The 12,419-nt window shown below is 41.4% G+C and overlaps 2 protein-coding genes across 2 annotated transcripts in view; one reads left to right on the forward strand and one right to left on the reverse strand.

Annotated features, from left to right (window-relative positions):
• The window catches only part of FRMPD4 (FERM and PDZ domain containing 4), a 551,891-nt gene that overhangs the window by 459,823 nt on the left and 79,649 nt on the right, over positions 1-12,419 (reverse strand). The gene's annotated exons all lie outside the window — the stretch shown is intronic.
• On the forward strand, positions 7-1,875 carry LOC103668098 (E3 ubiquitin-protein ligase SIAH1-like). Its single transcript, XM_008696369.2, has one exon. It carries the CDS (start codon positions 290-292, stop codon positions 1,136-1,138), a length of 849 nt encoding a protein of 282 aa, XP_008694591.1. The 5' UTR covers positions 7-289; the 3' UTR covers positions 1,139-1,875.

Consider the following 12,419-nt stretch of genomic DNA (forward strand, 5'->3'; position numbering starts at 1 on the left):
GAGGCGACCGTTGAAAGGCGCGCTCTCGAGCGTCAGAGGCGACCGTTGAAAGGCGAGCTCTCGAGCGTCAGAGGCGACCGTTGAGGGGCACACTCGAGAGGCGGCGGCGGCGGCAGCGGCAGCGGCGGCGGCGGCGGCGGCCCAGGGAGTCCCGTCGGTGGCGGCCCAGGGAGTCCCGTCGGTGCCGGTGCCGGCTCAGGGAAGAGGCGGTGGCAGGGGTTAGCGACAGCGACGACGGAGCGCGTTTGAGCGACAACGGCGGTCTGAGCCGTGCTCTCCGCCTACAGAAATGAGCCGCCAGACTTCAACCGCATTACCTCCTGGAACCTCGGCGTGTACACCATCCCAGAGGGCGCCTATCCTGGCCGGCACAACCGCATGCAACAGCGACCTGGCAAGTCTTTTTGAGTGTCCAGTCTGCTTTGATTATGTGTTACCACCCATTCTTCAGTGTCACAGTGGCCATCTTGTTTGTACCACCTGTCGCCCGAAGCTCACTTGTTGTCCGACCTGCCGGGGGCCTCTGGGATCCATTCGCAACCTGGCTATGGAGAAAGTGGCCAATTCCGTACTTTTTCCATGTAAATACGCCGCTTCTGGATGTGAAATAACTTTGCCACACACCGAGAAAGCAGACCACGAAGAGATGTGTGACCTTCGGCCTTATGTGTGCCCGTGCCCCGGCGCTTTCTGTAAATGGCAAGGCTCTCTGGAAGCTGTGATGCCCCATCTGATGCATCAGCATGAATCCATTACGACCCTGCAGGGAGAGGATATCGTTTTCCTGGCTACCGACATTGATCTCCCTGGCGCCGTGGACTGGGTGATGACGCAGTCCTGTTTTGGAGTTCACTTCATGTTAGTCTTGGAGAAACAAGAGAAGTACAACGGTCACCAGCAGTTCTTCGCAATTGTCCAGCTGATAGGAACACACAAGCAAGCTGAAAACTTCGCCTATCGTCTTGAGCTAAATGGTCACAGGCGGCGGCTGACTTGGGAAGCGACTCCACGCTCCATTCACGAGGGAATCACCACAGCCATTATGAACAATGATTGCCTAGTCTTCGATAACAGCGTTGCACAGCTTTTTGCAGAAAATGGCAACCTGGGCATCAATGTAACTATTTCCATGTGTTGAAATGGCAAGCCAACATTTTCTGGCCAGAGTTTAAAACCACTGCAGTCAATTTCACAGAGAATAAGCAACCCATTTTGCCTGTCAACCTCAAACTTTTGATAGGTCTAGACACATGAGGTAAATAAAAGAAAAGGCTGTTAAATACAGGAAACAGTTGCATATAGTAACACTAGTATATTTTAAAATAAGTCAACAGTAAACCATTTAAAATAGATATAGATATGTACACCCAACATGGGCATCTCTTGTATTAAGAAAGAAAGCATTGTTAAATAATTCTGAATTTGTGTTGCAGATTGAGTGTACTGTTCAAATAAACTGTTTTGTGTGTGTGTGTTTGTGTGGTTTGTTTGTTTGTGCCTTTAACCAACAAGCTATGTTGAGTGGTCTTGAACCACTGCTTTTCCCCTTTGTGGGTCAATACATAGTGTTCCTGTGTGTGTATATTTTATGTGTGTATGTTTGCTAATTTTTATTCTAGTCTTTCTAGTAAAATTTGTTAAATTTTACTTTCTTTTCCATAATTCAGGTTTTTCCTCACTTTTTTTGGGTGCCTTTTTAAAGTTAGTGTCTTTCTGATATGCATAGTTGTTTATGGTAAAGCTTATACATAGGTGTTCAATAAATATTTCCTTTTCCCCCATTAATCAGTTCATTAGAAATATTCTAGGCAGCAGCTCTTTCTACCCGCAGGTCCTACCCCTGTGTTTTAATAAAATCACCATCTGCATCGGAGAAAAAAAGAAAGAAAGAAAAAAAGAAAAAAACAAACTAAAAAACGAAATAAAAAGAAAAAAAGAAAAAAAATTAAAAAAACAAAAAACCAAAAAAAGAAAAAGAAAAAAGTTGAAAAAAAACAAAAAAGGAAAAAAAGAAAAAAATTTAAAAACAAAAAACAACACAAAAAAAGGAAAAAATTTAAAAAAACAAAAAAGAAAAAAGAAAAAAAGAAAATTAAAAAAACAAAAAAGAAAAAAATTTAAAAAACAAAAAAATTTAAAAAAGAAAAAAGGAAAAACAAAAAAACAAAAAGATTTAAAAAGGAAAAAATATTTTAAAAAGAAAAAAATTATAAAAAGGAAAAACAAAAAAAAATTTAAAAAAGAAAAAAATTAAAAAAGAAAAAAGGAGAAACAAAAAAGAAAAAAATTTTAAAAAGAAAAAAGAAAACAAAAAATTTAAAAAGAAACAAGAAAAAATCAAAAAAAAAGAAAAAAGAAAAAAATTTTTAAAAAGAAAAAAAAGAAAAAGAAGAAAAGAAAAAAATACATTCAACACTTTTGAGAAGATATGAGTTCCAGAAGGGAAAGGTAACAGCAGAAGAATTATCAGAAGCTATTTAAAGCAGCTGTAAGATGGTCTCTGTCTGTCTCTCTCTCTCTTTCTCCAGTTGAGTCATACCTTTTAACATATTCTTTGAAAGGTTAGGGAATACTGATATATTTTTTTTAATACCAGAAAAAAAAAATCTGGTGTGTTTTTTTTCTTCCAAATATCTTGGACAAATCACATGTTTAAAATTTGTTCTTCGTACGCCTGGGTGGCTCAATAGGTTAAGCATTCAGCTCAGATCATGATCCCAGCATCCTGGGATTGAGTCCTGCATCGGGCTCCTTGCTCAGCAGGGAGCCTGCTTCTCCCTCTGCTTGATGCTCCCCCTACTTTGCTCTCTCTCTCTCTCTCTCTCTCTCGAAATAAATAAAAATCTTTAAAAAATAAAATAAAATTTGTCCTTGTATTTATTGGTTTTGCAGAAGAAGGCATCGTCTTACACAGTATTTGTAATCAAAAGCAAATCATTTATTTAAAAAAAGGCAGCTTGCAAAAAATGTTTTTGTTCTTTTACAATTCTCAAAGAACATCTGGATAATTAAAAAAAAAAAAAACAACCACATTCAGAAAGTAAAAATGGGCCAATGAAAGTAAAAGAAATAGGAGAGACTGGGAAACAATGGAGAATTTTGGTGAGGTTCCTGGTAGTGGCTAGGGTCCTGTTGAATATTATTTCTGGGTTTACATGGACTCCCTGCAACAGTTGAAATTGCAATCTTCTTTCCGAAGGAAACCTGGACTTAACTTCACACAGTATTTGAATGGCCTGTGCACTCACTTACACTTCTGACTATACTGTTAGTTCCATGAAGGCAAGGAATCTTTTATTCTGGCGTCCCAGAGCCCAGCTCATCCCTGATTATATGGTGGGTGAACATAAATATTTACTCCCTCTTGTGGTTGACTGAGTTGATATGTCTGGATTTAATTCAAAGGCTGCACAGCTCAACATAATCTAGTTCATAGATCATTCCAACATTGTTCCCTCCCTGCCCCAATCCCACCCAACAGTGGTGTTTGCCAATCTAATCTCCCTATGTTCCCTTGGGTACCAAATAAAGTATCAGAATGGAGACAGAAGCAGAAAAAGAAATGGCAGATCTACTCCATGTGACCTTCTTCAATGGGTTTTCCTCTCCTTATTCTCTCTCCTTCGAGTTAGGCTAGGTCTATATGACTGACCATACATCTTTGTTTGCTCAGGACAATTCTGGTTTATGTCTGTTGCCCTTTCACTCTCAGAAATGCCCTGGATTGGATGGTCATCTCACAACACTCAAGAACTCATGTTGAGGGGCGCCTGGGTGGCACAGCGGTTAAGCGTCTGCCTTCGGCTCAGGGCGTGATCCCGGCGTTCTGGGATCGAGCCCCACATCAGGCTCCTCTGCTATGAGCCTGCTTCTTCCTCTCCCACTCCCCCTGCTTGTGTTCCCTCTCTCGCTAGCTGTCTCTATCTCTGTCGAATAAATAAATAAAATCTTTAAAAAAAAAAAAGTTAAAAAAAAAAAAAAAGAACTCATGTTGAGTAGGAAGGTGCTATAGAAATAACCAATAGAGCACACCAACGTTTGTCCTCAGAATGGCCATGACACAGACATTCATGCCAGTTAATCAGTGCTTTACTCAAAAACTAGAAACCAGAATTAACAGACTCATAAGGTGTAAAGTACTAGGGTTTTTAATCTCATCTGTTGGCTCCCAACGCTGGTGAAAAGCCTAGCTGCACGGAAGACTCACTTAGGCTCCAGGAACTTTCAAAGCACACAGAATCACATTCCTCCCCCTAGACTAGGAGCTTCTTATCTAGCAAATCTGGGTAGGGCTAAGAAATCTATATATTTTTTAAAGTTCACCCAAATGAGTCTTCTAGAACCTGAGGCTCATAAATATTAAGTAAATTTCTACGGTGGCCCCAAGATTGAAACAGAAACCTCCCTATCTCCCTGACTTGAATGCATGATAAAACAGAAAAGGGAAATATGTTAACTGGGGAAAAAACATCCACATCACAATTTTAGCCACTGTGACATTAATCACAATATCCCATGTGATTATGTGATAGCTCCTGCCAGAATACCTCCTACCAATTCCACAAGCTTGGTCTTATCTCACTTCCTATTTAAGAGATAACTTCAAAAGGAGCAGCTGTCATGCATAAAATTTGATAGATGATTTATGCAAACAAGATAAAAAACTAATTTATCTTCCACTAAACATAATGAAAAACACCCAATAAATCCACCAATTGATCCAGCTTTCTAAACATGAAAACCAAGGCTACTCTCCAAGTCTTCACTACATTCTTAATATTTTACCTGGCAACAAAGACAATGTAATAAAAACCTGACACAGACCCAAGAAAAAAGACAGTCTTATCCAATGGTGACCAACCTTGCGTCCCACACAGTCAAGGAATTCACAAATGACTGTGAATTCTATAAAGCTGTTGTAAAAATGGGAATGTACCCCAATAAGGCCGCTCAAGCTCTATGAAAGGCCAACCATGTTTGCCTTTCACCAGAATCCTATCAACTCAATGTGGTAACTGTGGCTTCTTAAAAGCTCGGATGAACTTCTCATGTCACTATCAGAAATTCCAGATCATGTCTGGTGGATTAGAGCTTCTCACTAGCGAGGACTACAATGCAGCGCCAGGACTGAAAGAGTTTAAGTTTGTAACTGACCTTAGTTAGATACAAGCAACAAATATAACAGGTATTGCTGAAAAGCTCTTAAATAACCTGAAAGTTTCCTTTATTATTTATTACTACTTCAACTGTGACAGTGCTGTCATGTTACTATAAAGCAGTTTCTGCAATGTGCTCTCCCAAACATTGGTGCCATGAGATTTTCGTGAATGTTATGCAAAAAGAGGATTCTGGGATCAGGTGAATTTAGCAAAAGTCGGTTTAAACAAAGTTCAAGAGCATCCTTAAAGGCACGATAACTTAGAGTTTTTAATATGTTTTTGTGAAGTATAAATCCCCAAGAGGGAAGGGTATGATACTCAGCATTTTCAAAATGTATTTGGCCAGGGACACCTGGGTGGCTCAGTGGTTAAGCGGCTGCCTTCAGCTCAGGTCATGATCCCAGCATCCTGGGATCAAGTCCTGTGTCAGGCTCCCTGCTCAGCGGGGAGCCTGCTTCTCTATCTGCCTGCCACTTCCACTGCTTGTGCTCTTTCTCTGTCAAATAAATAAGTAAAATCTTTTAAAAAGAATGTATTTGGCCAAAGGTTTTCTTCTGTAGTGTAATTGGAGGAATATCCTGGGGTACCCTAAAATATACTTTGGGAGCACTGAAACAGACACTTGACAGTTACACATCATTGATAAAATCTGGACCAGAAACTAATCAGAAAACCAGTGGACACGGGTAAATCAATTTGACTGTGTCACTTCATCATTACTGTTAATTTTTTTCTTACAAATTAACATTTCTACACACACATCAACACACCATAGAAATAGTCTTTTAAATCGGGAGTAGCAGATGCCCTTCTCCATCCAACCTGTGTTCTGCTGAATTTCATTTCCCCCAACTGCTGGGGAGCCCACAGTTCCTTATAGAACTGCCTCCCACTGCTTCTGGGACCCCTCAACAAGTGTCTAAAGGCTCTTGAGGAACTCCTGTTTGCCCTTGTGAATTCTCCCATGTACTCCTCTCTTGGGGGCACATTTGTGTAGAGATCCCTCCTCAGGGCCTTCCAAGGCCATGAGGGAGCTGCTTCCCATGGGGCTCCACTGATGAACCACCAGGTACCCCTGATGCCAAGTACCACCACCTCCAGAATCACCAAGGGACAGGTACCATCAAACACCGATAACACAGTCCTTGAGATGCCATGTGTGCTTTACTCTATGTTGCATTTTGTCACATATGACATCAAAGCAATGTTTCTTTGCACCCTTTCCTATCTTCCAATATAAACACAGCTTTCAAATTTTACTGTCAGAAAGCAACTTTCCACGGACCGCCCCCATTTCTACACATCCTTCCAGCGGAGGCCCTGACTGCCTTCTGTTCAGGACTCATTTTTCAAAGATGTCCATATAGGGAACAGACTTCAAAGATCTAGTGCTTCCCTCCTTCCCTTCCAAGCGGAGAGCAGGTATGCTTGCAGCCTGGAAAGACAGAGATCATTCCAGCCTTTGGAGCAAAGGGTATACACGATTATTTCCACTCTAAGAGATTTGGATTCTCTAAGCTCAGGGCTCCTTTCCTGCAATGGAAACCACTGCATGCCCTACACCCACCTGCTCCTCTTGGTGTTGCCCTATCGGAACTGGCACTCAGAACAGACACAAATGCTGATACTCTGGCTACTGCTTGGCTGTGAGCAATACGCTGTCTCTTGTCTGTGACAGGGGTGTTGGGTCTTCCTTCTGTCAGCATCCATGAAATTGTAGCAGGCTACCTTCTTAGCTTGCAAGTTAAGGAAAGAAGATCTCTGACCCAGGACACGATGGGGGGCGGGGGTGAGGAGGCACCTGTCTGGCTCAGTCGAAGAGCATGTGACTCTTGATCTCAAGGTCTTGAGTTCGAACCCCACACCGGGTACAGCAATTACTAAAAAATATAAACTTAAAAAAAAAATGCTCACATCCTTAAAAAAAAAATCTCTGACTCCGCATAGATCTTGACATTTATATTTAGTAACATTTTGTCTGGAATTAAGATCTAAAAGCAGATTTTGCGAGCGCCTGGGTGCTCAATCGGTTGAACATCTGTCTCATGGTTTCGGCTTGGGTCATGGGATGGAGCCCTATGTGGGGCTCCACACTCAATGAGGAGTCTGCTTCTCTCCCTCTCCCTTTGCCCCTCCTTCAGCTTGTGCACACTCTCTCTTTCTCTCTCTCTCTAAAATAAATAAATAAATCTTAAAAAAATAATAAATGCAGATTTTGGAACTAGAAAAAAATCCAAGTGAAATTCACCACTTTACTCAAGTACCCCTCGTCCGGATGACTGAGACTTTGACATTGAGCTATTTGTTCTTGCGATGAGTCTCCCTCCAACCCACCGGCGGTCCTCAGTTTCCTACGACTAAACAACACAACAAAACAAAAATGCAACACTAGCATATACTTGAAACTTGCTGAGTTCTTATGCCAGACAGCGATCTTTTCATTTAATGCTGACAACATCTCTAGGCGGTAGTTACTACCATTCCAAACCAGGCTGGCTGATGCCATAGGTAATGAGAGGGGCCCACCACCCCACATGCACTGAACCCAAGGACAGCCCAGCACTTCGGCCCAGCCAGGTTTCATCTTCATTTGCCATTCCTCTCGCTTACATCATTATATTCTCCCTCACTGTCCACACCCGTAAAAGGGAGCCTGCTTGTGAAATGCTACAGGTTGCTACAGCACTCATTCCGAGCAAGAGAGCAAGGCTCTTCCTTGTCCAAACGTCTTCAGGTAACACTACTCCAGAGAATTCCACACATTGAAATGCTGCTAGCTCTGTATAAAAGAAGTAGCTCTGCCATCAGAAAGCTACATCTGAGTTATTTTTGTTGTTGTTCCATTTTCAGTTAAGCTATGGAAATCAAAAGGCAGAAGGGCAGGAAAGCCTTTCCATTCAGACCTGAATTACATCAGGATTTTAGAGCAGGCAGAGCCCTTCGAGGAAGTTGCTATTGATTAAATATTAGCTTCACTGTTACGTAAAGCGCCAGCAGGATGGCCATCTATCCTTCCTTGGTTTTGGTTAAACAATTTTGGACCAATTTATGACGAAGAGTGAAACAGTTCTGCCCTCATCTTATTTGCCATAATCGCTCCTTCTATTTCTTCTTCCCTTGGGTACATTAGTGCTCACTTATACACACAACCTTGCTGTTAATAAAAAAGATTTATGTGCCAAGTAAGATTTTATTCCTTCCATCAAATGTTTACTTAAGGAGGCTTTATTGCATAAAATACTATCCTTACTCAGTGCACAAACAGATTTATCTTTCTAAACTCATTTCCTTTCTTTCCATACTTCAAATCTTAATCTGTCGTGGGGATTTTATTTAGCACTAGAATTCTGACTTAGCATATTGTTTGTTTCTTACATAGGATCTTTAAGAAAGAAGCTATTACTGTTACCGTTAGAGGCTTGCAAACTGGCACAGCTGCTTTCTCAAGATGTACAGAGAGGATGGTTTATTCAAAAACTATCTTTGGTACAGCAGGGCCTAGACAGATTGGAAACGGACATTTCCTAACTGGTACAAATTTAGAAAACAAAGAACTAATTCATATTAAAATGAATTTAAAAACTTATGCCTTTTATGCCAGTAATACTATTCAGAGATATTCATCCTAGGAAAGTAATTCCAAGTAAGAAAAATAAAAGCTATCTGAACAGAGGAGCACACTGAAAGGCTGAACTTAAGAACACAATATCAGAGCCAAACTAAATCACAAAAGGCATTTGCAGTCCCCCACTTACCAACAGAGACTTTTGGATAAAGATCAGAAGGAAATACAAGAAAGGAAATTACACTGCTGTTAGGATGGTGGAGAAACAGGGTACACAGATGACCCTTACACAACACGGGCTTGAACTGCGCGGATCCACTTATACATGCATTTTTTTTAGTAAATACAGTATTGTAAATCTATTTTCTCTTCCTTATGATTTTAATAACATTTTCTTCTCTCTAGCTTATTTTAAGAATACAGTATATAATACATATAACATACAAAATAGTGTTAATTGGCTTTTTATGTTATTGGTAAGTCTTCTGGTCAACAGTAGGCTATTAAATTTTGGGGGGAGCCCACATTTGTAGACAACGGCACCTGACTGGCTCAGTCGGTGGAGTATGCGACTCTTGATCTCAGGGTTGTGAATTCTAGTCCATACAAAGACTTCTATGCCCGGGTACATAGTCACTTTATTCATATTGGTAACCACTGAAAACAATTCAATTGTCCAGTATCTGGTGAATCAACAAAATGCAGTACATCCCTACAACAGAATACTACTAAGCAATAAAAAGGAACAAATCACTTGTATGTGAAACAACACAGCTGACCACCAAGTGTTTAATGAGTAAGCTTAAGGGTTTCACAAAGATTAGAAAGACAACTACCAATTTCAAACGTCAAAGAGATATGGGTAAGAAAGCAAGCGAAGTAGAGAAATTGATCTGGTGATTTAAAGACACAACAAGTGTATACCTGGACATTCTTCAGGAGCCCAGAACCCATCAGGACTAATGTTCATTCCCATGAAATTAATATGCTATTTGGGACATGTTTGACGAATTGAGTTGTCCCTAGAAGTTCACATCATTTTACCTTCTCTAAATTACCAGCCATCCACAACTCCATCTAACAGTATTCAAGTAACCATTAACATAAATACATATCTATTTGGGAATGAATTTAATTTTAAAGAAAATTAAAAGATAAAGAAAAACGAAGAACTAAGTTAGAAAGTATGTAAGCTTTGGGGGCGCCTGTCCGGCTCAGTCAGTGGAGCATGTGACACTTGATCCTGGGTACAGAGATTACTTAAAAATAAAATCTTTAGCGGCACCTGCCTTTGGCTCAGGTCATGATCCTGGGGTCCTGGGATCAAGCACTGCGACATGCTCCCTGCTCAGTGGGAGTCTGCTTCTTCTTCTCCCTCACCCTCTCCCCCTCCCCCTGCTTATCCTCTCTCTCTCTCTCTCAAATAAAGTCTTGAAAAAAAATTAAATAAATAAAATCTTGAAATAAGAAAGAAAGAAGGAAAGCAAGCAAGCTTTTATTTAATCTGCCACACCCATAGATAAGCATAGAAAGTATCATTATTTGGGCCATGAGATTATATTCTAGATTATAAACTTAACTATAATGGAGAAAATATTATGTTAACCACACTGATTCACTTCCTAGAAACAAAGGACACATTTCCCAGTACCCTTTGCAGTTAGGCTGAGGTCCACATGCCATTGTTCTGACCAATGGCATGTGGTAGAAAGAGATTTAAGCTACTTCTAAACCTGGGGCGCCTGGGTGGCTCCATCAGTTAAGCCTCTTCCTTCTGCTCAGGTCATGATCCTGGGGTCCTGGGATCAAGCCCCACGTCTGGTTCTCTGCTCACTGGGGAGCCTGCTTCTCCCTCTGCCTCTGCTGCTCCCCCTGCTTGTCCATTCTGTAGAGCTCATTAATAAGAGAGAGAGAAAGAAAAAAAAAAAAGCTGGGGCACCTGGGTGGCTCAGTAGTTAAGCATCTGCCTTCGGCTCAGGTCGTGATCCCAGGGTTCTAGGATCAAGCCCCGCATCGGGCTCACTGCTCCGCTGGGAGCCTGCTTCTTCCTCTCCCACTGCCCCTGCTTGTGTTCCCTCTCTCGCTGGCGGTCTCTCTTTCTGTCAAATAAATAAATAAAATCTTTAAAAAAATAAAAATAAATTTTTTAAAAAGCTATTTCTAAACCTGAACTCAGAAAAATCCTCTATGTTGGGGGGGTCTCGCTGGCTCAGTCAGTGGAGACTCTTGATCTCGGGGTTGTGGGTTGAGCCCCACATCGGGTGTAGACATTACTTAAAAAACCAAATAAAATCTTAAAAAAAACCAACCTTATGTGTTAGGTACACTTACTGGGGACGGGGGTGGATAAAAGACTGGAAACGGAACAAAAGGTTTGTTTTAAGCTCTGCTTCTTGATCTGGCTGGTTAAAGTGTGCTCTGTTATAAAAATCCCTTCAGCTGCACACTCATGATGGTGCTTCTCTCTGTATGTTTGTTAGAGTTCAACAACAAATTTATGGAACATGATTTTACATCTCTCTTCCCCTTCCGTGGCCACTTCTGACACGACACGTTTTTGATGACCGAGTTGCATGACAGACGCCATCCCAGTAGAATGCCAATGATGGGGTTGGCCCCTTATTGCTGCACAGCCTCCCAGTCTAACGTCATCTACTTGGTCACAGTTCGCCCCCATAGACGGCGTGGTACCAAGGAATACTAGTACTGGTGGCCTTAAAGATGCAGCGATAAAGCCTTACGACAGTATTTTGTAAACAATGGTGCATGGACCATTGTATCAGAAGCATCGGGGTGTCTGATTAAAATCCAGATATTCCACAGCAGAATTTCTAAGAAGGATCAATGGGAAACTGTTTTTTTTTTTTTATACTGAGTTCCCCAGGTGATTATTATGCATACAAAAACTTGAGAACTACTGTTATAGTGTGATGACAAAAGTCACAATAGCTGACAAATACTAAACTATTGTTTTAATACTCTTAAGTAAGGGTATTAAAAATACAAAGGCTTACCCTTTGTCTCAGTGGATTAAGGCAGGAGAGTGAGCTCCTCCTCGTTATAGAATCATAGATAAAAGCCCTTGATTGAGCACAAAAGAGCTAGATGCTAAGTGCCGCTCTAGGCTAATTCTCGGTATGAGCCAGGTGAACTCACCCACGTTGTGACCGCTGCAGGTCCTTCATCAGAAAAATTTGAAGAGCTGCCCTAGGATCTATGATTTCAAATCATTTTACTAAAAACTGTTCATATAGCAAATCTTATGTGCAAGGCAGTACACAGAAAACAGAAGCATAGCTGTTTCAGCCGGAAGGAGAGGGAGCGACACTGAACCACCCCCAGGACCTCCAGCTGCGAGGGCCCCAGAGAAGCCACAGAACCATAGACCCAGGAGCAGAGTTCAAAATCTCTGGTCTAGGGGGTACCTGGGTGGCTCAGTTGGTTAAGCGTCCGACTTAGGGTCAGGTCATGATCTCGGGTCCTAGGATCGAACCCCGGATCCAGCTGCCCACTCAGTGGGGAGTCTGCTTGTCCCTCTGCCCCCTTCGCCGCCCCCCCCATTCATGTATGTGTCTCAAATTAATAAAATATTTTTTTAAAAATCTCTGGTCTAGCTCATCTCTTAGGTTTCTTATTTCTTGAAATTCTGACAGTCATGATTATGACCCTAAAAAGCCTTTAATTAAAGTGGACTC

Source organism: Ursus maritimus, assembly GCF_017311325.1.
Source record: "Ursus maritimus isolate PB19 chromosome X unlocalized genomic scaffold, ASM1731132v1 scaffold_X1, whole genome shotgun sequence".
Taxonomy (NCBI): domain Eukaryota; kingdom Metazoa; phylum Chordata; class Mammalia; order Carnivora; family Ursidae; genus Ursus; species Ursus maritimus.

What these genes read in the sequence shown, in the direction of transcription:
- LOC103668098 (XM_008696369.2), top strand. Translation starts at nt 290, where the DNA reads ATGAGCCGCCAGACTTCAACCGCATTACCTCCTGGAACCTCGGCGTGT.